The sequence below is a fragment of the Neltuma alba genome, unplaced genomic scaffold (assembly GCF_004799145.2).
Source record: "Neltuma alba isolate B1F8T4 unplaced genomic scaffold, ASM479914v2 tig00011962_pilon, whole genome shotgun sequence".
NCBI lineage: Eukaryota > Viridiplantae > Streptophyta > Magnoliopsida > Fabales > Fabaceae > Neltuma > Neltuma alba.
The window spans coordinates 493,226-515,395 of NW_021636540.1; the positions used below are offsets into that span (position 1 = coordinate 493,226).

At 35.2% G+C, this 22,170-nt stretch overlaps 4 protein-coding genes across 9 annotated transcripts; 2 read left to right on the forward strand and 2 right to left on the reverse strand.

The window, feature by feature from the left end:
• Positions 1–61: 61 nt before the first annotated feature.
• Positions 62–2,886, reverse strand: LOC114720048 (probable calcium-binding protein CML50). 3 transcript variants are annotated; one of them, XM_028905645.1, is made up of 5 exons: positions 2,264–2,886; positions 1,201–1,247; positions 932–1,107; positions 796–814; positions 62–298 (listed from the first exon to the last, which is right to left on the reverse strand). In XM_028905645.1, the coding sequence occupies exons 1-5, from the start codon at positions 2,790–2,792 to the stop codon at positions 194–196; spliced, it is 876 nt and encodes a 291-aa protein (XP_028761478.1). In that variant the 5' UTR covers positions 2,793–2,886; the 3' UTR covers positions 62–193. The 3 variants fall into 3 exon arrangements, with proteins under 3 accessions (XP_028761478.1, XP_028761479.1, XP_028761480.1); XM_028905646.1 differs by lacking the exon at positions 62–298 and adding an exon at positions 324–613; XM_028905647.1 differs by lacking the exons at positions 62–298; positions 796–814 and adding an exon at positions 1,807–1,981 and having other exon boundaries at positions 968–1,107; positions 2,264–2,816.
• Positions 2,887–3,275: 389 nt separating this feature from the next.
• Positions 3,276–6,537, reverse strand: LOC114720051 (S-formylglutathione hydrolase). The gene is made up of 7 exons (XM_028905648.1): positions 6,275–6,537; positions 5,816–5,933; positions 4,949–4,996; positions 4,276–4,472; positions 3,935–4,033; positions 3,789–3,854; positions 3,276–3,645 (listed from the first exon to the last, which is right to left on the reverse strand). Exons 1-7 carry the CDS (start codon positions 6,419–6,421, stop codon positions 3,463–3,465), a joined length of 858 nt encoding a protein of 285 aa, XP_028761481.1. The 5' UTR covers positions 6,422–6,537; the 3' UTR covers positions 3,276–3,462.
• Positions 6,538–14,772: 8,235 nt separating this feature from the next.
• Positions 14,773–18,108, forward strand: LOC114720035 (glycerol-3-phosphate dehydrogenase [NAD(+)] GPDHC1, cytosolic). Its single transcript, XM_028905625.1, has 5 exons — positions 14,773–15,973; positions 16,740–16,961; positions 17,083–17,330; positions 17,493–17,632; positions 17,723–18,108. The coding sequence occupies exons 1-5, from the start codon at positions 15,331–15,333 to the stop codon at positions 17,844–17,846; spliced, it is 1,377 nt and encodes a 458-aa protein (XP_028761458.1). The 5' UTR covers positions 14,773–15,330; the 3' UTR covers positions 17,847–18,108.
• Positions 18,109–20,005: 1,897 nt separating this feature from the next.
• On the forward strand, positions 20,006–21,933 carry LOC114720036 (uncharacterized). Of its 4 annotated transcripts, none has more exons than XR_003737950.1 (6): positions 20,006–20,175; positions 20,779–20,821; positions 20,904–20,995; positions 21,084–21,176; positions 21,362–21,550; positions 21,652–21,670. XR_003737950.1 is itself a non-coding variant. In XM_028905628.1 (6 exons), exons 1-5 carry the CDS (start codon positions 20,101–20,103, stop codon positions 21,431–21,433), a joined length of 375 nt encoding a protein of 124 aa, XP_028761461.1. In that variant the 5' UTR covers positions 20,006–20,100; the 3' UTR covers positions 21,434–21,453; positions 21,652–21,667. The 4 variants fall into 4 exon arrangements, 3 of the variants coding, with proteins under 3 accessions (XP_028761461.1, XP_028761460.1, XP_028761462.1); XM_028905628.1 differs by having other exon boundaries at positions 21,362–21,453; positions 21,652–21,667; XM_028905627.1 differs by having other exon boundaries at positions 21,362–21,933.
• Positions 21,934–22,170: the final 237 nt, after the last annotated feature.

Below are 22,170 nucleotides of genomic sequence, written 5' to 3' on the forward strand. Positions count from 1 at the left end.
GGTTCAGTGCTCGGGAATGTCTCATTACGGTTGATAGTTATTTCGGCTTTCAGACCTAATCAAACCGAATAATTGAATGTACCACTCGCCAACACTAAGCTCGACATACAACAGTACAGTACAAAAGCTAACAAACTAGAAAATTGCAGCAAGGCCATTGCTTAACCGCATCCAATGACAAATTCGGAGATTCCTATGCGACAAGGAAAGGCAAGACAGTGAGCATAAATGACTCGTACGTGAACGTTGCAGAGCCAGAGTAAGATGTATCCTTCTCCTTAAACTTCTCGCTTAGACCCTGCAACATATTATACATACAATTCGTTGTGAAATCAACATCAGCCACATAATTCCATTCAACTACCAGATGATAATGATTTACCGGTTTTGGAATACAAGACCAGGAATGCTCCATTTAGTTAACACAGAAAAAAATGCTCACTATTAAAATTTAATACGAGAAAGAATAGGCTTAATGTTCAACACAGAAGTAGTAACAAAAAATGAGAGAGAAAGAAAACTATTTTGAAACAACAGTAATCAAGCAAAATCTTTCAGCAGCTCCACCTACAGCCTTCAAGCCGCCATTTTGTTTTTCCTTTTCTATGCAGCCCTAGTAATACTTAAGCAATTAGGGATATACGATAAGCTAAAAGAGCAGTAAAATTCATTCTTAGTTTTTTCTTTTTGGCAAAAAAATCCGTTCTTACACTTGGAGCAGATGAGAGCGGTAGAATGTAATTTCATGGGGAAAAAACAACGAAAATCATAATTCTAAGTGACTTGGGAGCTCACCTTCACAGTCAGACAACACCTGGCATTAGCAAATCAGGAAAGAGAAAAGCATCAGTACAAGATGATTCATTTTATGCAGTGATTTTAACATGGTATTTAATAAATAATAAATAAATAAGAGCACAGCAAAACATACTCGATGAAGTTGTCATATTCTATAGCCTTGCTTTGCCCACCACTTTTGTCAAACTTGGAGACGAGCAAGTCTAATACCGCAGGTGAAACTGCAAACCCCAAACTCAGCAGAGCATCTCGCAACTCAGGCAAATCAATTCTGCCACTCCTGTCCATATCAAATCTCTCAAAAATGGCCTGATGTAAACAGCAAGTCAGAAGATGTGCAAAAGAGGTTAGAACAGGGGAGAAAAAACAGAGTCAAACAGATATGAAACATATGAGAAGTACCCTCCAGTTCTGCAGACTGTAAAATAGAGCCGTAAATTCCTTGGGTCCTGCAATGAAATAGCCAGAATTCAACCACTGAGAGGAGATGAAAAGTTCCGATAATTGAAAAATAGACAACACATCATGGAAACTACCGGCTAGATAATAAATGATTGATTGGTCTCAAGCCTTAACCATGCTAAGGGAGGACAAAAACATCGGATTAACATGTACAAATGCTCCCCTTTCAAGTTGCAAATTTTGAGGACCACTATTGACAATTGTTCGAAGGGACATCCTTTTACTTTTCTGGTCATACCACTACTAAACATATCATGCACTAGAGAATTCTATTTCGTTTTTATTCTCTTCCTCATTTCCATTCTCACCAAAATCCTTTCTCCGTGACAAAAAGAGCCATTGCACGAAAAAATCTCTTCTAATTTACAAAGGTAATATATATGAGTGGCACAGTTTAACTGCAGACAACGAAGAAACGACATGCAATTCTTTGGTTTTCAGCATTTGATTGTCAGTGTATGTATTTGAAAGTGCTGGCTGATCTTAAATTGACTTCTCAAACCAATCATTCAAATTCCGATTAACAAACCCCACGGTAGACCCTACGGGATGTGGCATCCACTGCAGCAGAAGCGATATGACAGTGCTCCCGTAGAAGCCAAACGACCGAAGCGAGTAAATTGATGCCAAACCGGGGACTCCTTCCAGCGGCGAGAAAGAAACCACTGACGCTCAAAATTGGAAAGCACAGCGCATCCCGAAGCCGATCCAATTAAAGTTGCTACATGAGAAACGAGCGGGGCATTAATGTCATTTAGGAGCATGCTAATCCAGCAACGAATCGCCACATGAGCCCCGCGATTTCAGATGAACGCAATGACATCCACCGGAAACCGTCTTTTCCAACGATCCACATGCGGACAGGCCGCACCAGTCAGCATCATCTCAGCATTTCCTCAGAAAGTCTTCCCTAAGGCTAAACCAGAACAAAACCTAGCTACCTAAATCTAAACCGAATTGCAAAATAAATCAAGGAAAATTAAAAGAGAAAGGTAGAACGCACCAATCTTTTTGGCGTTAGCGCTGGTAAAGTGATGCATGAGAAGGTGAACAGTCCTCAAGCTGAAGCTCTGGTTATACGAAGAAAGCGCCCTTTGCATTTCCTTGTCATCGATCATTCCACTACCGTCCTGGTCCGCCAATTGAAAGCAGGCGATTACATTGGGATCCGTACCGGGAGGGAACACCGACGGCACCAGTGACGCGAAGGGACTCCCATACGGTGGCGTCGACGATGGCTGGTAAACGCCACCACAGGAATGGGAATAATCCTGGGGAGGTTTACCGTGTCCAGAAGATGTCGAGTGGGGGGCAGCATACTGGTCATAAGGGCTGCTCTGGCCATGCGATGGCGGAGGTCCACCGTACGGGTTGGCAGAGTAGTGTTGAGCAGGAGGTGGGGCGCTGTAAGAGTTGGAAATCGGAGGTCCTGCGTACGGATTGGCAGTCGGAGGTCCGCCGTACGGGTTGGCCGTCGGAGGAGCACTGTAACCGTAGCCGTGCCCAGGAGGCGGGTTTGGATACCCAGACATGTTGAACGCAAATGAGATTATCGCTGATTCTGTGTTGGTCAGAAAATTATCCCGCCAATTCTATAGAAAGGGTTAATGTTGGGCGTGGTCTGTCTAAACCGCCGGAAAGGTTTTTAATTTGCCTGTCCTTCACGCCCGCGCGCGGGGCCGAGGAAAAAGGGGTAATGCATGTTCACGGAACTAAAAATTATTTTGGACATGCGAGATAAATTACTTCTTACCATCATCATTGCTTGTATTAATTATCAGGCTCCGTTGGCACCAAAAAAATAATTATCAAGCTTCATTACTAGCTTAATAATATTTTCTTTTCTTTTCGCGCGGAAAAGCTTCCGCTACAGCATCCCCACGAGTTCAAACATATACTGAGTTGTTTATCCGCAATAAATCATTCCAAGAAAATGTGCCTTTCTTATTCTGATTTTGCATATTAAGTGTGTGTTTGCTGTTTATTTTTCAGTTGATTTTACAATTTTGACTAAAAGCTGCAAGATTATTTTTCAACGGAAAAGCAAAAGCATACAATCCGGGCAAGGCACTGTCCGGCAAAAGGTCCCTGGAGATTCAAATAACCCATGGAATCACTCACAAGCGACAAGTCCATCGACGATACCAGTAAATTCAGTACAAAGCAGACGGAGCAGTCAAAGATGTTCATAGTGAAGACAGCCTAGGGAAGCCTAAGAGCTTGAGCATGGTGGCGGATGTGATCATCTATGAAGGTGGCAATAAAAAAGTAAGAGTGATCGTAACCAGGTTGAAACCTCAAGAGCAGCGGCACATTGGCCTTCTTACAAGCCTCTTCAAACTTGTGAGGAAGCAACTGATCCTTCAAAAACTTGTCATCTTCCCCCTGGAAGAACCAACAATACCAGGAGGCTAAAGCTATGAGATACATGTTTTAAAACACAATCATTCCCATAAAAAGCCCTCTAGATGTCTTCTATAAATATTAATCAATTCATCAAGTTTTCCTGAAACAACACAATCTCTTACCTGATCAATCAAGATGGTGGCACGCACCTCATGGAACTTCTTTATTAGACAAGTGGCATCATAATCCTGCATTTTCAATTAAAAAAAAGTTGGTCTCACCAAATATTTGTGCTGCATTGAATGTGTCAGATTCTCCCCAAAATTACCTCCCATTCAGATTTATTGCCGCCAAGATAATTTGTAAATGCCTTCTGTCCCCAGGCACAGTTTATAGGATTTGCAATGGGTGAAAAGGCAGAAACTGACTGGAAGCAGAAATACGAAGATAAATTAGAATGAAGAAGATAAGTTATATGTTATTATCATGACTATAAGTCGGTCTGTATCACATCAAAGAACGAAGTTCCATAAATCCAAAACCTCCTAACGGAAGAAAATTGCGTTACAATCTAATTTCATATAACCAAATCAATTTTATATAAAACATAAAAGTGCCTTTACTGAAGGATGCAACCATCTTAGCTTGCAGTTGCATAATCATCTATACCTTATATTTATTCAGATTTTTAAGGTAGATTGTTAAAGCACCATGTCCACCCATAGAATGACCAAATATAGAAGCATTTGATGGGTCAAGCTGTGGAAAATTATCCGTTAAAAGCCCTGGCAGTTCCTTGACAACATAGTCATACATGCGCCAATTCTTCCACTTCTCTTGTGTGGCATTGACATAAAATCCAGCACCTGTTCAAGAATGTGTATATGCATAGTTGCATACACATAACATTAGCATATATTATCCATGTATAAATAATGCAAACATGATAACAATTCTAAACTTGCAACTGAGATGTCTTCCATGAACATCAACCCAAGAAAAAAAAAATCTTCAATAAAAGAAAAATGTTTAGCAACAATTAACAAGATATTAATGGTAGTTGTTGAGCAATGTTCTGCACGGTACTTCCATACAAACAAAAGTAAGCTTTTTTTTACCACTCCAAAAGCAAGGATGAAGCAGCAGTGTCCCAAACAGGCTGAAACAAGGAGGTAGATAACATGACTCGCCATCTGTCTTTCTCACGTGTCTATTTGCACATGCTTTGAGTTGCTATATGCACTAATGCATTCTAGAAATCTTCTCATTAACATGCATAAACAGAACAACAAAAAGATGAAGGAAAAGGATAAATAGTTTTTCTAAAGTGATCTTAGCATACCTACACCAAAGTCCCAGCTGTCAGCTTCTCCTTCCACATTTAAGCCTCCTGGATTATGAAGTTAAAAGTCAGAACAAAGCTGCACCCCATCTTGTAGTGCAGTTGAAATGGACGAGCATTCCACAACTATACGATCATGCCTATAGAAGTGATAAGTAAGCATTTTCAGACGTCCATATGCACAAAGGGCCAGTTTCCCATTAAGAAGTTTACAATATTATTTCTCATTCAAGCAGATGTCATCTGAAAACTATAGTTTTAAACTTCCAAAACAGAGTTTCTCTATCTCTCTTTTTTTTTCACCCTCCTTTTGTCCTAGAAAAACCTTACATTTCCGAAGGGACAAGTAATACACGAGATTTCATTTGCCCTATGATCAGATTATTAACTCTTCTCCAAACGTCAAATCAGAAATGTGCAATGTGATAGCATATCTCTCTTAAAAGGGACACAAACTTCAGCAAGACTATGCAAGCCCAGGGAGAAAAAAACTTGAGCACTCTGAATATAACATTAAAATGTACCCAGTAAGGCCTCAATTTCGAGCATTGTGGATAGAAATTTTTTTGTTGAGAGCTCAAAAAAGAAATCAAAGCCAAACAAGGAAAGAAATCCAGTAACCCAAAAAATGTGAAAAATAACTCTATACTAGTGCTAATGGAGCCTGTGATGGCCGGATTCCTTCTGTTTCAAGCGCTGACGACTGGAGAATAGGGTTGTTAATTGCAGTTCGTAAAGCAAGAAGATCCAACAATCTCAAATAGAACATAGATCAGTTGTTATGCACAAAACTAAAGCATTCCTTCATTTCTATGTCGCTCACTTGCTCTGCTGAAAATCGAACGGTTTGAGGTTCTATTAACTTACTTGGGGATGTATCTGGGACAATCAAAGCAATTCCCTCATTTGCAGCTGCACGCTGAGCTCCGGACTTAATTATAAAGTTCTCGTCTGAGCAAGTGAGACCGGACAGCCAGTACAGTACCTTTTCACATTGAAACCAAAAACTTCGAAGTTTGAATGGTCATATATCACATAGGACCAAATCGGCATACAGGTAAAAGAAGTGATGTATAAATTGCCAAGAACTTCATGCACGAAGTGTTAGCTTCAAAACACCGTCAGATCAATATTACAGACACCACAACAACAGAAATCGTTCACGATTGATTTCTCTAAAAATAAAGTGTACATTCCGTTTTCAATTGTGAGATGATCTGAAAGTTAATTTTCGCACGGCTTCAGATTTATTAATTCATTACTTGGAAGTTTTGCCGGGATGAAAACAGAAGAGTAAGCGATTGAATGAGAAAAGCGAGGACTTACAGGGAATTTGTGAGAAGGTGAAGGAGAGGGTGGCAAGTAAATGTGGAAAGTCATGCAGCAGCCGAGGGTAGGGCTAAAATGTTTAAACCTCTTGTTGTGCCCACCAAACATCTTCGAGCTGCTGATTTCTGTGGGTTTGGTTTCCATCTTTCTCTGGTTAGGTCTCTCCTAGCTAGACTGTGCTACTGCTCTTCACTCTTCTGCAGATTTGTCAGCGTCTTTGCTTCGGGAACGATCCTTGTGTCTCAACCTCGTCAGGAACAAATCACAGTCACTTCCCTCTGTTTATATCTACCACGTAATATGATTACTTTTATCAGAAAACTTAAGCAAGCGGACTCATAATTTTATTAAAAATGATTGAAAGCAAAACCTTCAAACAAAAGAAACGCAATAATACTCTTGGGCCTAAATTTGGGGTGGGCTAAGTTTTCACTAATGTTGTAAGCCCAGTTTATATAATTTTGTCATGTCCAATAGTATTTATAGGGACCATTCCAAGTTTTTGTACTTTGAAATGACTGTTTAATTATTAGTTTTTTTCACCAACAAGTATTGGTCTAAGTGGAAGGGACTTGGACACTTTAAACATTATGTCTTGGGTTCGATTCTTGAGATGGTATGTATGGAGAAAAATATGATGGGAGGAGTCCCTGCTACGTCGTCTAACAATACCTCGAGAGATTAGTTTCTTACCGTTTGAGTGGGAGGATACTCTGGGCAACTAAAAAAAAATTTATTAGTTTTTTTCAAAGTATATTGCTTTTCATGTGAATTCATGATTAAATGATTATATTTGAAAAATAAAATATATGACTATATATAATTAAAAACTTGACATAATAAATATAAAGCACTTGATATAAGTATTTCTGGGGAGAAAACAAAGCATAATGTGAGAAGAGGCTAATTAACTGGATGAACTGACAGTATGTAAAAGGTTCCTATAACACAAGAAAATGGCTGTCATGGGACATCACCCGTATTAGGAGAGTAGAGAGGCCAGCATAAAATCTATGATCAGTGCACACGACTCATCAGCCAGCGTGTTAAGCACATACGTAGTGAGCATGCTGCGAACCTATTAAGCTCTCCTAAGATTTTAATTAGTTTAGCATATAATTAATGTTAGTAATTATTAACTTTGTTAACTTTGGCTATGCGCATCAATATGTTTACATGCAGCTGTGATATGTTACCCAAGTCAATGAGGTGGTCGCTAGTTTGGCAGGCATGTATCTTATATTTAATATAAAAGCTAGTCAGTAATTTAGATTTGATTATAATATAAGATATTAATTCACTGTTGCCAGTTTATTACTTCTTCAAAAAAATCACTATCGATTATAAAGGTTTCCTAATAAAGGATAGCTCCAATGCACATTACTAAAGTAGGTAGTGCGGGACAATCAATACATATTTGTTATAAATAATCAACTTAATTTTTTTAAAATATTTTTAAATTACTTATGTAACTCTCATATTAAATATCAGGTATAAATCAGTGCTCACATATCATCATAGTATTAGTGAGGACATTGGACGTGGAAGGGGAGATTAGGTCCAACGATACTATTGACTAATCCATGCTCTAGACCTTTAACAAGAGGTATATCGGTTCTGATCCTTTTTATAAGGTTTTTTTTAGCTGTTTTATCTATAAAAAAAAGACATAAAAAGAAGTTAGAAATTGTAATATGTTAATTCAGGCACTAAGAGGTCAAAATCACAAAAGAAGAAGTAGTGTCTGATCTGATATTTTATAAATATAGCCAGATAATTAAAATGCTCTTGTATCATATTTTCTTAAAAAAAGTTATTAAACTTATAATTGAAAGTATATTTCTTGTCATCGTTTGTTCAACACTTGTCATTATTAATTCACAACTTATTAATAAATAAATTGTCATTATTAGTATATTTTTTGCCATTTGCTATTCAGCAGTGGTCATTGTTATTAGTTCACGCCTTTTTAATAGACTTTTTTATACAAAGACATTTTTGTTACATAACTATATTTGTAAAGTACAAAATTAGGAATCACTTTCTTCTAGAGCTGATAATGCGGGCTGGCGGTGCGGATACGGGCCAGCCCGCAGCGGTGCGGGCTGAAGTAGCCCACACCCGCTAGTATTTTTTTAAAAAAATAAAAAATATGCTGTTTTTGACACCTGAATGCATTCTTCAGCCAAATAATTACTCGTTTAAAATTGATGGTCAGTACAATGAAAGTAAAAATCAAGGAAATTACTAGAGAAATGAATTTAACAAGGAAAGCAATACTGCATCGAGTAATCACGAGCTTAAGGAACCTTTTCCATAAATGAACAAGCTCATATTTCAGGATTTGGTCCGTTAATATGCAAAAAAGGGTCAAAGACGAAGTAATCTATTTCAATTGTGAGATCTTCAGCCAAATGTACTCAGTATATAAATAATACCATTTTTCAGAGAATAATCTTTGCGTCTTTGCTCCTTCCCTTGGGCATCAAGACTTTCACCATCAGAGCTGTTTTCACTATCTGAATCAGTGACACTGTCCGAATCCCTAAAACAGCACAACTATGGAGATGGCCGGAGACGAGTTTGTGATTCGCGAAACAAGGTTGCTGCGTTGCGTGCTGTGAAGATGAGTGATTGAGTGAAGAGTGAAGATGCATGGCTACGCCTGTGACACGAAGATGATGGGCCTGGGCAATGGCGATTCGAAGACGATGGGGCTGGGCGATGGCGATGTGAATCAAGCAGACAAGGAGTGAGGGAGGCGGTGTCGCAGTGAGCTGCGTGCGTGGTCAGCAATGGTGTTTCTGATTTCCGGGGAGTGGGGACTGCGTGGTGGCCGCGCGATGATGGAGTGAACTCAGATTCTCGGTCTCTCAGAAGTCAGAACGTTAGAACAGCAATTGAAACTCTGAAAGGATGAAGGAATGAAGGACTAAAGGGTGAACCGGTGAAGGGCGAAGGCTAGCACTGGTTATTGGTTAGGGACTTAGGGTATGTTTGGATTGGCGTTGGACAAAACTGACTTGTAGTCCAACTGACTTTTCTAACTGAAGTTAGAATAAAAGTCAGTAGTGACTTACAGGCTGGCAGCACGATTTTGTTTTAAGAAAATTTATGATTAAATTTAAATTTTCAGTTTTTTGGGTTGGGCTGAAAATAAAAAATGACCTGGTGAAGTTGGACCACCATAAAATATATGGACCATGAGTGATAAATAGTACCGAAATGAGTAATAATTATAAATTCATTTTAAGAATAAGATAAAAATCCAGATCAAGACAATCAAAAGCAAATAAAGGTGGGAGACTTATAAACGGATTACATACCTCGACGTCTATTTGCTTGCATGGATTTTACCATCGTTCATTTGAGTACGCCAACTCGCGGCTGGTTTTTATCCCAGCATTGTCCCCTCCCGTCAAAACTAATTTACTTGATTTCTCAAATTTGACTGATCCCAGACAAAACGGAAAAAAAAAAAAAAGAATGCCCTACAAAATGCCTGGCATAGCGAATTATGGCTAGGACTTTATCTGGTGCGTGTGCTTAATTTGTTCTTGTTTGAATTCAAAGAGATTAAAGCAAGTTTCACAGCTTCGCATAATATGGGAAAAAAATGCGGCAATATTAGGTTAAGTGGCATTGTATTTGTTCAAAAACTGGGACCGAGGTTTGCGACAAAGCACCCCGACTTTGACAGTGATACTCCTATGTCCTTCATCATAAGATTAAATTTTTTGAATAAATCTGTATCTTTTTATAAGATCTTCTTTAAATTTGTCTAAACATTTAATACTCCTCTGGTTCTATTTATAAGGTAGAGAGAAAAGATATTTTTTTAGTCCTATTTATAGGACACTGGAAGAAATTTTTTTTATGAATGTACAATTTTATCCCCTCATTTATTATTGTGTTGACTTTGTTTATATGAAGTACAGTGCATATTAAATAGGGATAGAGTTGAAAAGTCATTAAATTTTAAATAAAAATTAATGAAGTTTAAGATTTTTCTTGGTTTGTGTGAAACATGTTAGAAGTGCCTTATAAATAGGACCAGAAGAATACATTATTATTTATTTTATCCATAATTTAATGCATTTAATATATTCTCTTTCTTCGTTTATCTTATTATAACTCTCTAACATTTATCCATTTATATATAGAGGTATATTTGGAAAAAAAATTATATTTGCTTAATTGCTTTTAACTAATTTTTTAAATCTCATAATTTAGTTAAAAGATTTTATAATAAGAAATAGAAAGAGTATTTAGTAGCAGCATGTTTCACGATTTCCCGTGATGAATGCTCGCTCCTTCTTATTTGGGGCCTTTTTTGTGTTCATGACGAAGAAATGCGCAAACTTTTAAGATTAGAAAATAAAAATGGTATTCATCCAGCAATTAAAAGGCCACATATGTTTGTATGAGGTTGAGAATGTCAACTGATATTCTCTAGGACTTGTGAATTAATTATCTTTATCCTATAATTAAGCTCAGATGAAGTAATTAATTATCTTTAAAAAAAAGGTGGCAGAAAAATTATATCTAAAAAGAATATGAAAAACTGGAGCATGTGATTCCGCAAAAACATGGTTTCCAATAAAACGTGGCGGTGTTCATCGTTCATACCGCGAAAAGAAACATGCCGTTATTTCATTTGTTCCTTGGATGTTCTGTTCATTCCTTGGGTTACATCTATTTTTGCCATTCCTATGTCACTTCAACGTTTAGAGCTTATTGGAATCCGTAATTAATAAAGACTTATATAAGTATTTTTTATATAAATCACGACAAAATTGTAATCACGTATTCATCTCTTATTTCACAAGTCATTATTAAAATATCACATTTAAATGATTCTAAACAAGTCTTAAACGATTGAGGAACTAGAGATTTGGCTGAAGGCAAAATACCATGCTGGCTATGAAAAATAATAATAGCCGGTGAATCTCAAATTTTAAGTACTTTATTAAATTGATTCAATTTAATGACTAAATCACGGGAAAAAAACATTCTTTCATCAACTGAAAACGCTCTCTTTCATATTTTTATCTTGACATGGGCCCCTGCTCATTTGATTTTATTTATACAACACTTTTAATATATTTTAAACAAGTTAAGAAGAACTTTAAATTTTATTAACTCTTATTTAAAATTCAAATTTTTTTTAACTTTATCCCTATTTAATATATATTATATATGTAAATAAAATCAACACAATAATAAATAAAGAGTAAAATTATATATCCATATAAATTTTTTTTTATCAATATCCTGTAAATAGGATGAATTTTTTTCCCCCCCTACTTTTACTCTTCATTTTCATTTTTCAGGGTAACTTCAAAACTCATTAGTAAAAAAAAGGGCGGTGATCCAGAAGTTTGGAAATATGATCAGATAGGGTACCAGACAGCTGTATCGTAGACGGAGGATCGTCTTGTCATAAAGATAAACTCAACATTGTTAATGCTAAGCCCGGAAAATTCAAAAGGACATTTAATGCTATGGCCGGTACAAGATTCTAGCGCACGCGCGCCACACTGGAAATTTTACCCTGAGTTTTTGGGTTTAGATTATCATATTTTAACTCACAAAATATAAATTTTTGAAATAATTATTAAAATAGTCTATACAATTTTTCTCCTTCAAGTTTGAAACCATAAATTTTAGTTATTTATACAATAATATGGTTCTTAAAAATATGAGTTATTCTTTAGTTTTTTAGGAGTGAGATTGATGTTGTTTGAAAAAAAGGCCTTAAAAGTATTAGAAATTATTATTTTTTGTTTTTAATGACTGGCATACCCTATTAAAATAGGGTAAATATCAAAAGACTTTTTTTTGCCAGCAAATATCAAAAGACTTTAAATGTTATAATAACGTTATAATATAAATTAATTAAAATTGTCTTATAATTTTGAAAAGAAAGTGGATGATAGAGATAAAAAGGCGGGAAATATTTAATGGTGAAACTGGTTAGAAGAGACATTGAGCCATATAAAGGAGATGAAGCCATGTGCCGCGGAAATACTAGGCCGGCCCCAACTCCCACGGTCCCACTTAACAAGAGTTTAACATTCAATTAAATTAAAGGCTCAAATAAGACGAGGCCACGATAGGCACCGCATCGATGACATGTAATGCAAGCAAGGCCGTCTCGGGAATACGGCCAAGGTAATTCAATGAATACGACAATCAAATTGGCACTTTTGATATGTATATGATTTTTGTCCAACCACATATTAAAAATAAAACCATACGTGATGTAGTTGTATATAGGAAAATACGCATTGATTTAAATTTATATATTACTTCTGATCCTTAATATAAAACTCTGTTTGACTTTTATTTTGATCCTAAATATAAGACCCTAATCTACTTTGTCTCTCATATTTATATATATTTTTTCTAAAGTAATCATTCTAATAATAATAGTTCTAGTTAATACACTTTATTAGTAAGGATATTTTAGAAAAGATAACACCTATTTAAAACAAATAACTAACTCAACTTATTTCAAATTAGTTAATTGACTCTTATAATTAGGACCGGAGGTAGTATTTACTGTACTTTTTCCCTTTCAAATAAAGAAACAAGGAAGTTTTTTCATCCACTGCTTATTTCCCACAATATACTATTTTTTTATTAACGCTTTTTTAAATCTAAATTCTACTTATTTCAATGTGATTCAAAAAAAAAACTTATATATCTATATTTTCCTCATTTTTAATTTGTGACATATGTTGCTTCCTTTCTTTATTAAACCATTTAAGCTTATTTTGTCAGCATTGATGGTCTCATAATGTTGTTCGTTAGCACATTTTCTCTTATACATGGACTAACGGTATTAATAGAGTAAAGTTAAAAATATTTAATTAAAATATATGTATATATTAAATTAAAAATTGAAGAAAGATGTAAATATTTATATAATGTTTTTCATTTAAAAAGTTGTGGTAATTTATAAATTTAGGTTTTCTTAAACAATCATGTGAAGGTGAAAATGAATGCCACGTAGTATAAAACATTAAATTCGACAATAATGTATAGGAGCGCATGTCCAATCATGCACACTCTACGTTGTTATTATAAATTATTGTTAATGAATTTATACGGATAGGTAATAGGTTTGTTGAGGTGGATCAGTACTTCAAAATATTTTTTTCGCGTGTATCCAATATTCTAAAATATTTTGTAATATATTTAGTATTTTGAAATATTTTTTAAGAGTACCCAACAGCATGAAATATTTTTTCTGCTTTGGTATTAGATACATCAAAAAATATTTTATGGTGTTTGAAGCATCTAAAAAAATTACTTTGAGATGCTTGATGCATCAAAAAATATTTTACGGCGCTTGACGCATCTAAAAAAATATTTCAAGGTGCTAGATGCATCACAAAATACTTTAAAGTGTTAGATACATCTGAAAAAATACTTCAGGATACTATATGCATTTTAATCCTAAATTTTAAGTAATTTTTAATTTTTTATTATTGTGCTTCTTAATTGTATTAAACTTTAATATTATATTAATTTATAGTCTCTCTCGGTCATTATTACATAAGGACATATATGAAAAAATTGGTGTTTCATCCAGAAACTCGAGCACGCTCTAAAGCATGTCTTGCATGCGCGGCCAGGGGGACATGTACTGGATATAGAGACATAACACCTGGTCTTTAATATAAGTTATTTATAAAACATTTTTGTATACCAATAAATGTATTTAATTGACGAATTTTTTTAATTTTATTATTACTAATTTTTTTATTTATAAAGTATTTTATTTTTTTTATTTTTCCTTTTTAATAAAAAATTAAATAAGAATAAAATTAAAAAATAAACATTAAGCATAGAACCAAAATTTTTTCCAAGTAACTTATATTTAGTATTGAATGGTACCGACAGAGGCAGTAGAGATTTGAGCAGACGAGAAGGCACAAGGCAAGATTAAGACCGGTTTGGAATAATTTATAAATAATTTATATAGTACTATTTAATTGTGATTTATAAAATACAAGATAAATATATGAAGGAAAATTTTTATAAAAAGTGTTTATAAAAATTTTTTACTGTTACGCCAAACGGGATCTAAGAAAGGATAGAATTCATGGATAAGAGAGTCCGAAAAGGGAAAATAGAAAGGAAGAGATGGGGGCATCATAAAAGACACATGCAAGGGAGAAGCAGTCATCCGATATTAATGACCGCTGGGGTGGTTGGCAACACCCCTTAACCATTAATGCTTCCACCCTCCGCCACCTCCCAACTCAACCACACCGCCTCTTCGTCACTTTGCTTCCTTCCTTTTTTACTTTTTAGTTCAGCTTTTCCTCCAATTAATGTCGCTTCTTAGATTTATGGTTAGTACGACTATTAATTACCAGGACTAGCCAGTGTTTTGGCCTGCCGGCTTTCAAATTCAACTAAGCCAACCCAAACTTAATTGTTTTCAATGCACATCATTTGGTAATTTCCCCCACGAAAGTTTCTTTTTCCTTGTTTGTGGAGTCCTACATTTTTGGGTTTTTTTTTTTTTTAAATTTCAATATTCTGCTGTGATTTATGGTTGGGTGGATGAACGACCCCGGGCGGAGAAAACATAGTTCTAATTCAAGTCTTTGTTTTTTGCTCTGTTCTCTCTTTCTTTGACGTGTGCTGCTGGGCAACTCAGAAAATTTAAAAAGGGTCTGCTTTAATTCTCTCCGTAACTCTGTTCATATCACTAATTGAGATTTAGGAAGCTGGAAGCTTCGTTTCTTTGGTCGGAAATTCTGGGAAGGAAAAGGAAGACCAAATATTAGCTGGGTGTTAGTCAAGCAATATCTACCAATAAGATTTGATTGTTGCTGCGTCTCTGGTAATAGAAACTTGTGGTCAAAAGAAAACAAAAAAATCAGTAGTTGGATTTGCAGAAAGCGAAAGGCGTCATGCCAGGCTATATAAGCGGCAGAAAAATCATGAATTAGACGCCAAAAACAAGCACCGCTCAATTGAATCTTTGTTTGTTATACTTAAATCCCTCGTGTTAGATCCTGGTGGGAAGCATAATGGGGGTGGTTCGTCATGCATACTCAAATGGATCTGTCCAGAATTGTAATGGGTTGGAAGAGAAACTCGATGATCTTCGAGCGCTTCTTGGGAAAGCTCATGGCGATCCTCTGAGAATTGTGAGTGTTGGAGCTGGTGCTTGGGGAAGTGTATTTGCTGCTCTGCTTCAGGATACGTACGGCCAATTCCGGGATAAGGTACAAATCAGGATATGGAGAAGAGCAGGAAGAGCAGTGGATAGAGCCACAGCAGAGCATCTGTTTGAGGTCATAAACTCGAGGGAAGATGTGCTGAGAAGGTTGATCCGACGATGTGCTTATCTGAAATATGTCGAGGCAAGACTCGGGGACAGGACTCTTTTTGCTGATGAGATTCTGAAGGATGGGTTTTGCTTGAATATGATTGATACGCCACTTTGTCCCTTGAAGGTGGTCACCAACTTGCAGGAAGCTGTTTGGGATGCTGATATAGTGGTCAATGGCTTGCCTTCCACTGAAACCAGGGAGATTTTTGAAGAGATTAGCAAGTATTGGAAGGAGAAAATCACAATGCCTATTATAATCTCCTTGGCCAAGGGCATAGAGGCAGCTTTGGAGCCTCTTCCCCATATCATAACTCCTACAAAGATGATTAATCAAGCGAGTAAGACTTCTCTTGTTCTTTATCTACGAGTTATCTTTTCCCCATGGTAATGTCCCCCATGCATCTGCTAGGATAGAATCATCCCCGAGAAAGGAGACTGTGAACACTATCTTCTTATTTTTGTTCTCTCTTTCAATGCATCATGGGAGCAAATGAGATCATGAGTCCGATATGCATATATAGAGCTTATATCTGAAAGATGTCAAGAATCATTCTTTCTCTGATGATATCGTAGTTGATGAACTACTCACATGATTTTTTTTTTAAGTTCTGACAGATGAAACCTTATAGTAAAGGAAAATTATAAACACCGTTCGGGAACTCTGATACCTGACTTTGGTTTAGTAATACGATTCATAGAGCTATTGCATGCTTCATGGATTAATGTGAAGGTTGTGGCGAATATAGTTGGAGATTTAGCGCAGCAAAGGAACTTGGAGCAGCATTATTGTCAATTTCACCCACAGTGCTAATCATTCTTGTTTATCTTCCTTCGTTCTTGTGAAATTGATCCAACAAACTTGCGGCTGTGCTAATTGCTAAACTTAACCTTTATAATTATAAAATGTGCTCATTTTACGGAAATATGCCTGGTCATATTCATGCCCAAGGAATAAAGCAGATAGACTGTGTTAACATGGAAACTAGTTTATTAGTGCTGATCATCAAATTTTTATTTGATACCCACATTTTATATTGGCATATTTTCCTTTCTTAATACCCCATTGTTTTTCATTCTCAAATGTTTACTATGGATACTTGATAGCTGGAGTGCCTATGGAGAACATACTTTATCTTGGTGGTCCAAACATCGCCTCAGAAATCTACAACAAAGAGTATGCCAATGCTCGAATATGTGGAGCTGAGAAATGGAGGAAACCTCTTGCTAGGTTTCTACGACAACCTCAATTCATTGTGTGGGACAACAGTGACCTTGTCACACATGAAGTCATGGGTGGCTTGAAGAATGTCTACGCAATCGGAGCTGGTAAATTAAGCACCAAACTAGACTTTTCTAGCTTTTCAGCTGATGTGAAACTTGCATTTCAGTGCTCAAAAAAATCTCTCCGTTAACAACACAACGCTTGGTTTCTGTTTGACACTTTTAGGAATGGTGGCAGCACTTACCAATGAGAGTGCTACCAGCAAATCTGTGTACTTCGCACATTGCACATCAGAGATGATATTTATCACTCACTTGTTGGCTGAAGAACCTGAGAAACTGGCAGGGCCATTGCTGGCCGACACTTATGTAACCTTGTTAAAGGGTCGCAATGCCTGGTACGGTCAAATGTTGGCCAAGGGTGAACTCAGACCAGACATGGGAGATAGCATTACTGGCAAAGGAATGATTCAGGTGTGTTTTGTGATTTCATTGCCTCTTCCTAGTTTCTTCCCAACTTTATATGAAGCATCTTATATTGTTTGAGAACTTGAAATGGTCTTTGGCATTCTCAATGCTGTTCAAACTTCTGCCAAGTGAAGAAATTTGTTGACTCTGCTATATGAATTTTAACAGGGTGTATCAGCAGTGGAAGCATTCTTTCAACTTCTAAGTCAATCAAGCCTGAATGTGTTGCATCCTGAGGAAAACAAGCCCGTTGCTCCAGTGGAACTCTGCCCTATTTTAAAAACACTATATAAAATACTGATATTCAGGTGATTTTTCTGCAATCTATAACCGTGGTCTTGTTTTGTCTTCATTGCTATTGCTGGGGTTGAAACGATACGAGTGTTGGGATTTGTCAGGGAAGAGTCAGCACAAGCAATTCTGGAAGCTTTGAGGGATGAGAATTTAAATGACCCCCGTGAACGCATTGAGATTGCACAAAGCCATGATTTCTACAGGCCTTCTCTTCTAGGTCAATCTTGACTATTAAATTCTCTCGCCCGAGATAATCCCCCGTGAGCGTTTGGTATTCCAATAGCAACTTCTTGATGGATTTTGTATCGCAGTATTATTGCCCGTATACTGTCACAATACATACATTCCGCTTGGAAAATTGTACTCATGATAGCTTCAAAACGCTACTTATTTGGCACGATATACAATACTGGGCAGGATATGATCCCATCAAAACTTACGCTTTAGTACTTTGTATTGTTGCACAGGAATGGATTTTCATAACATGGTTAAAAATTAAGACACTATTTATTAAAAAGAAGAGCAGTGATCGGGAGTGAGCGGGTCAGATGATGTATTGGGGTTCAAGATTTTTCAACAAGGCCAAGAGTTTTTACATACTTTTGTTTTGTACTCGTCTGATACTCTAGGCAGAGGAAAAAAAGAAAGTTTTTGGTCCTATTTAAAAAGAGAGAATTTTTTTTTTATATAAATATGTAATTTTAGCTTTCATTTGTTATTACGTCGATTTTGTTTCCATAGAGTATAAAGTATCATAGAGTGTAAAGTATAATGTATTAAGTAAAGATAAAGTTAAAAAGTTATTAAATTTTAAATGAAAGTTAATAAAATTTAATATTTTTTTGGTCTATATGAAACATATTGAAAATGATTTATGTATAGGATTGAAGGTGTATTAGTTAGGAAAAATTTTAAAGAAATTACTATTCAATTTTAAAATTTCAAATAAAAAATTACTATAAAAATATGTTGTTATTTATTTTTCGAGTATAGTTATTTTCTTTACGAGTGTAGTAATCAATACCTATTTAGTATTTTGAAATTCAACAGTTATTTTTATGTTTTTCCTATTAATTAAAATGATGAGTAATTAATATTTTTACCTAGCCACAAATAGATATAATTAGTATTTTAATTTTAACTATTAGTTTAAAGCCTGAGTGAAATAAATGAAAAAAGTAAATTGATGAAAATGTGCAAAAATTCTTAGTCCCGTTGGCCGACGTTTCGAGATTAAAGTTGTTAAGTTGTCGAGGTCAAAAAAAAAAAACGTTTGTTAAGTTGTACTCTTTTTAAGGAGTTAGAATTTCGAAATCTTTTAATACAGATGTCGTGATTAATGCGTAATAAATCATGATCTTAATTCCTGATTTTATTTTAGTTTCCCAACCAGTTATTTTTATGATTTTTCGGTGGCATACACTTTTTAGGTTAAATATATTCAATAGATATGTTAAAAATTATAAAGGGTTAATTAATCCGCAAGTTCTTATAGTTTCAATGAATTTTGAATCAGGTCCCTATAGTTTTTTTTCTTTTTATTAGGTTCTTATACTTTTACCTTTTTTAATTAGATCTTTGTATTTATTTTTCTTTTAATTAAATCCTTATAATTTCACTAAATTTTTAATCAGGTCCATGTAGTTTTTATTTTTATTTTTTAATTAAATATAAGCTTAATTAAATAGATTAATACTGAAATATAAAATATTAATAATTAAATTAAATTAATAATTATGTAATAAAAAAGTAATAGAATTAATTAATTTAGGAAATTTTTTTAGAACAAATAATTTTTTTGCTGAAAAAATTAAAATCATTATAATAATTCAATATCTTTAGAATATTATTGTTTATAAACTAATATTAAATAATATATACTATTTTATGTTTATATAATAGTACTATTAGAATTTATAAAATAAAAAATAAAAAATTCAGGGATTTAATTAAAAATAAGGTGAACTAATAAGGATTTGATAAAAAAAAAAATACAAGGATCTAATTAAAAACAAGTGAACGTATAAAGACCTGATAAAAAGAAAAAAATTATAAGGACCTGATTCAAAATTAGTTGAAACTATAACGAGCTGTGGATTAATTATCCCAATTATAAAATTAAACAAAAAAATCAAAATTATTTTAATTTTTAATTTAGTCATAAATATAAGTCTTATTATATTTATCTATTTTTTTAAAATAATTTTTGTAATAGTTGTATATGTTAAAAATTTATTAAATAACACTTGATTAGTAAGAATATTTAAAAAAATAATATATATTTATTATAAATAATTAATTTAATTAATTTTTATAATCAATCAATTCCTGCAAATTATGTGATATAATAATTATAGGAGGGACATAATGCTAAACATGTCCCCTCGAATTAGCGCGTGTGAAGACGACTGAGGCTGACGCACGAGTGGCTGGTGGTGGGGCGGCGTGTATCTAGAATTCTAGGGCAGCCGCGGCGGAAAAGATGGTGGAATCCGTGAAATCAAATGAGCTCCAAGAGACCTTAAAGCCATTTTATCAGAGAGCTGCAGAAGCAGAGGTAAGGCTTGTCTGTAATTTCCCTCTTGTTTTTGAATTTTAACTCGTCAACAGAAGAAAATACGGGACTCTGAAACGCATTCGCCTCTTATTTTCTTCTTTTGTCTTCGATATTGATGAGAGCACTCTTCTTTGCGCTCATTCATCTTCTTCCTATGTGCCTTTTTTAGGCTGAAATTCACCTATTACTGTGAATCTGGGTGTACTTTGCCGTATACAAAACAAACTTTTGGTTGGGGATTTTAGGTCGGTTTGTTTTAGCGCACTTTTCTGTGAACCACGGCTCTCGTATGACTCACATCTGATTTAGTGTCTTCTTTTGACCCCGAAACTATGGAATTGCCTGTCAAGATGACTTTTACGGCTGTTTAGGTGTGCATAAATTGGAGCTTAAGTAATTAGTATATGATTAATATTCTTTTGTCCTAGTAAATCAGAAGAAATGAATTTTAAGGTTAATAACAAGATTTTGATCTAAAATAAATAATATATAAAAAATACTATGCCAAACAAACTCAAGTATGCAAGGCATACAAGTTTTTTGACTTTTTTCCGCATAAATTCGTAAAGGAGAACCATTGGCTAACAAGAATGTCTGCTGTAGGAACGTCTAACAAGACTTGAAGCTGCCTTGGCCAGTGAAAAAGGTAGGACCTGAAGCACTTAAGATAACCATTGGTACTGAGATATGTTGGTCTAAATTGTAACATATATGTGAAACTTGCTCAGACGCAGGAAATGAGGAACACTTGAAACAAATTGGTGATCTTCAGTCGAAGCTTGAAAAGGCTGACGCAGAGCTTGTTGCAGAAAAAGAGAAGGTTGTTCCCATTTGTACGTTTTCCACATGTTGTATTTTAAAGGAGTGGACAATTGCATTTATATTTTAACCAGCCTCTTAATTTTTAGGCTCAGAAGCTTGCCGCCGAAAATGAAAAGCTTCAATACCGTATAATCCATCTTTCGCGGGCACTCAAAGAGGCCAACATGAAGTTACAGCGAGTGAGCTTTTTTCTGTCCATATCGATCCGTCTGGAATACTTATATAGTCATTACTGACTACATGCCTTACCTGCCATCTAAATGAAATTAGGGTCTCTGAAAGATAGTTATGAATCTCAGCCTCATATAGTAGTTGGGACTGAATTTCTGTGTATAGAAAATTAAGCAAGTAAAATTTTCCATAGGTTTCGAAATACACACTGTTGACACAATGTGTGCGTTTAAGTCAGTTCTATGGAAACGCTGCAACCGTATGAGGGGCTTTGGGCAAAACCGGGTATCAGACGGAAGATCTGAACTTGGGCCAAAAGTTGATTTTTTTTAATTTTCGAGTCAGTATAGAATGTGCTCTCATTTCCCAAGATTCTAGATTGGTTAGCATGTGAAATTGCATTATTTTCTTTCATTGAATGAATTCTATCTTACAAAATGTGGCTTATGGTGGAATCGGTGGTGTGTTTGTTACTGACCTCAGGTTACGACACAGGAGCTGTTGGAGAGCATAAAATTGTAGGATTCATGAACTCATGGGCTGAAAACTTTGCGTTTATTGGAAGGTCGGTTCAGACAAATTCTCTCGGTGCGAATGAGAATTGAAGGACGATGGCCTTTGGTGATGCTAAATGTCCGCAATCGGGAGTTTAACTTTCCAGATGTTATTCTGCCTCCTAATACTTGTGCATGGTGATAAGACAGTTGTAAAATTTGGGCCGATTAAACAATAGAGGTTTAATTCTATTCATGCTTTTTGGTGACATATTATTTTTTTTTTTCCAGAAAAGGCATTTTAGATCTGCAATAATCAGAGCGGGAAAGACAGTCAAACACAAAATCAAGCCCCATAGTTAATAACCTCAATTTGAAGCTGATGTTCCCAGACGTTGAACAAGAACAAATCAGTGTCTCCAAATGGACAATTTTACATAAGCAATCGGTGTTTGAAATTGGATACTTCAAAGTTAATCCTTTTTAATTTAATTTTTAATCAATTTTT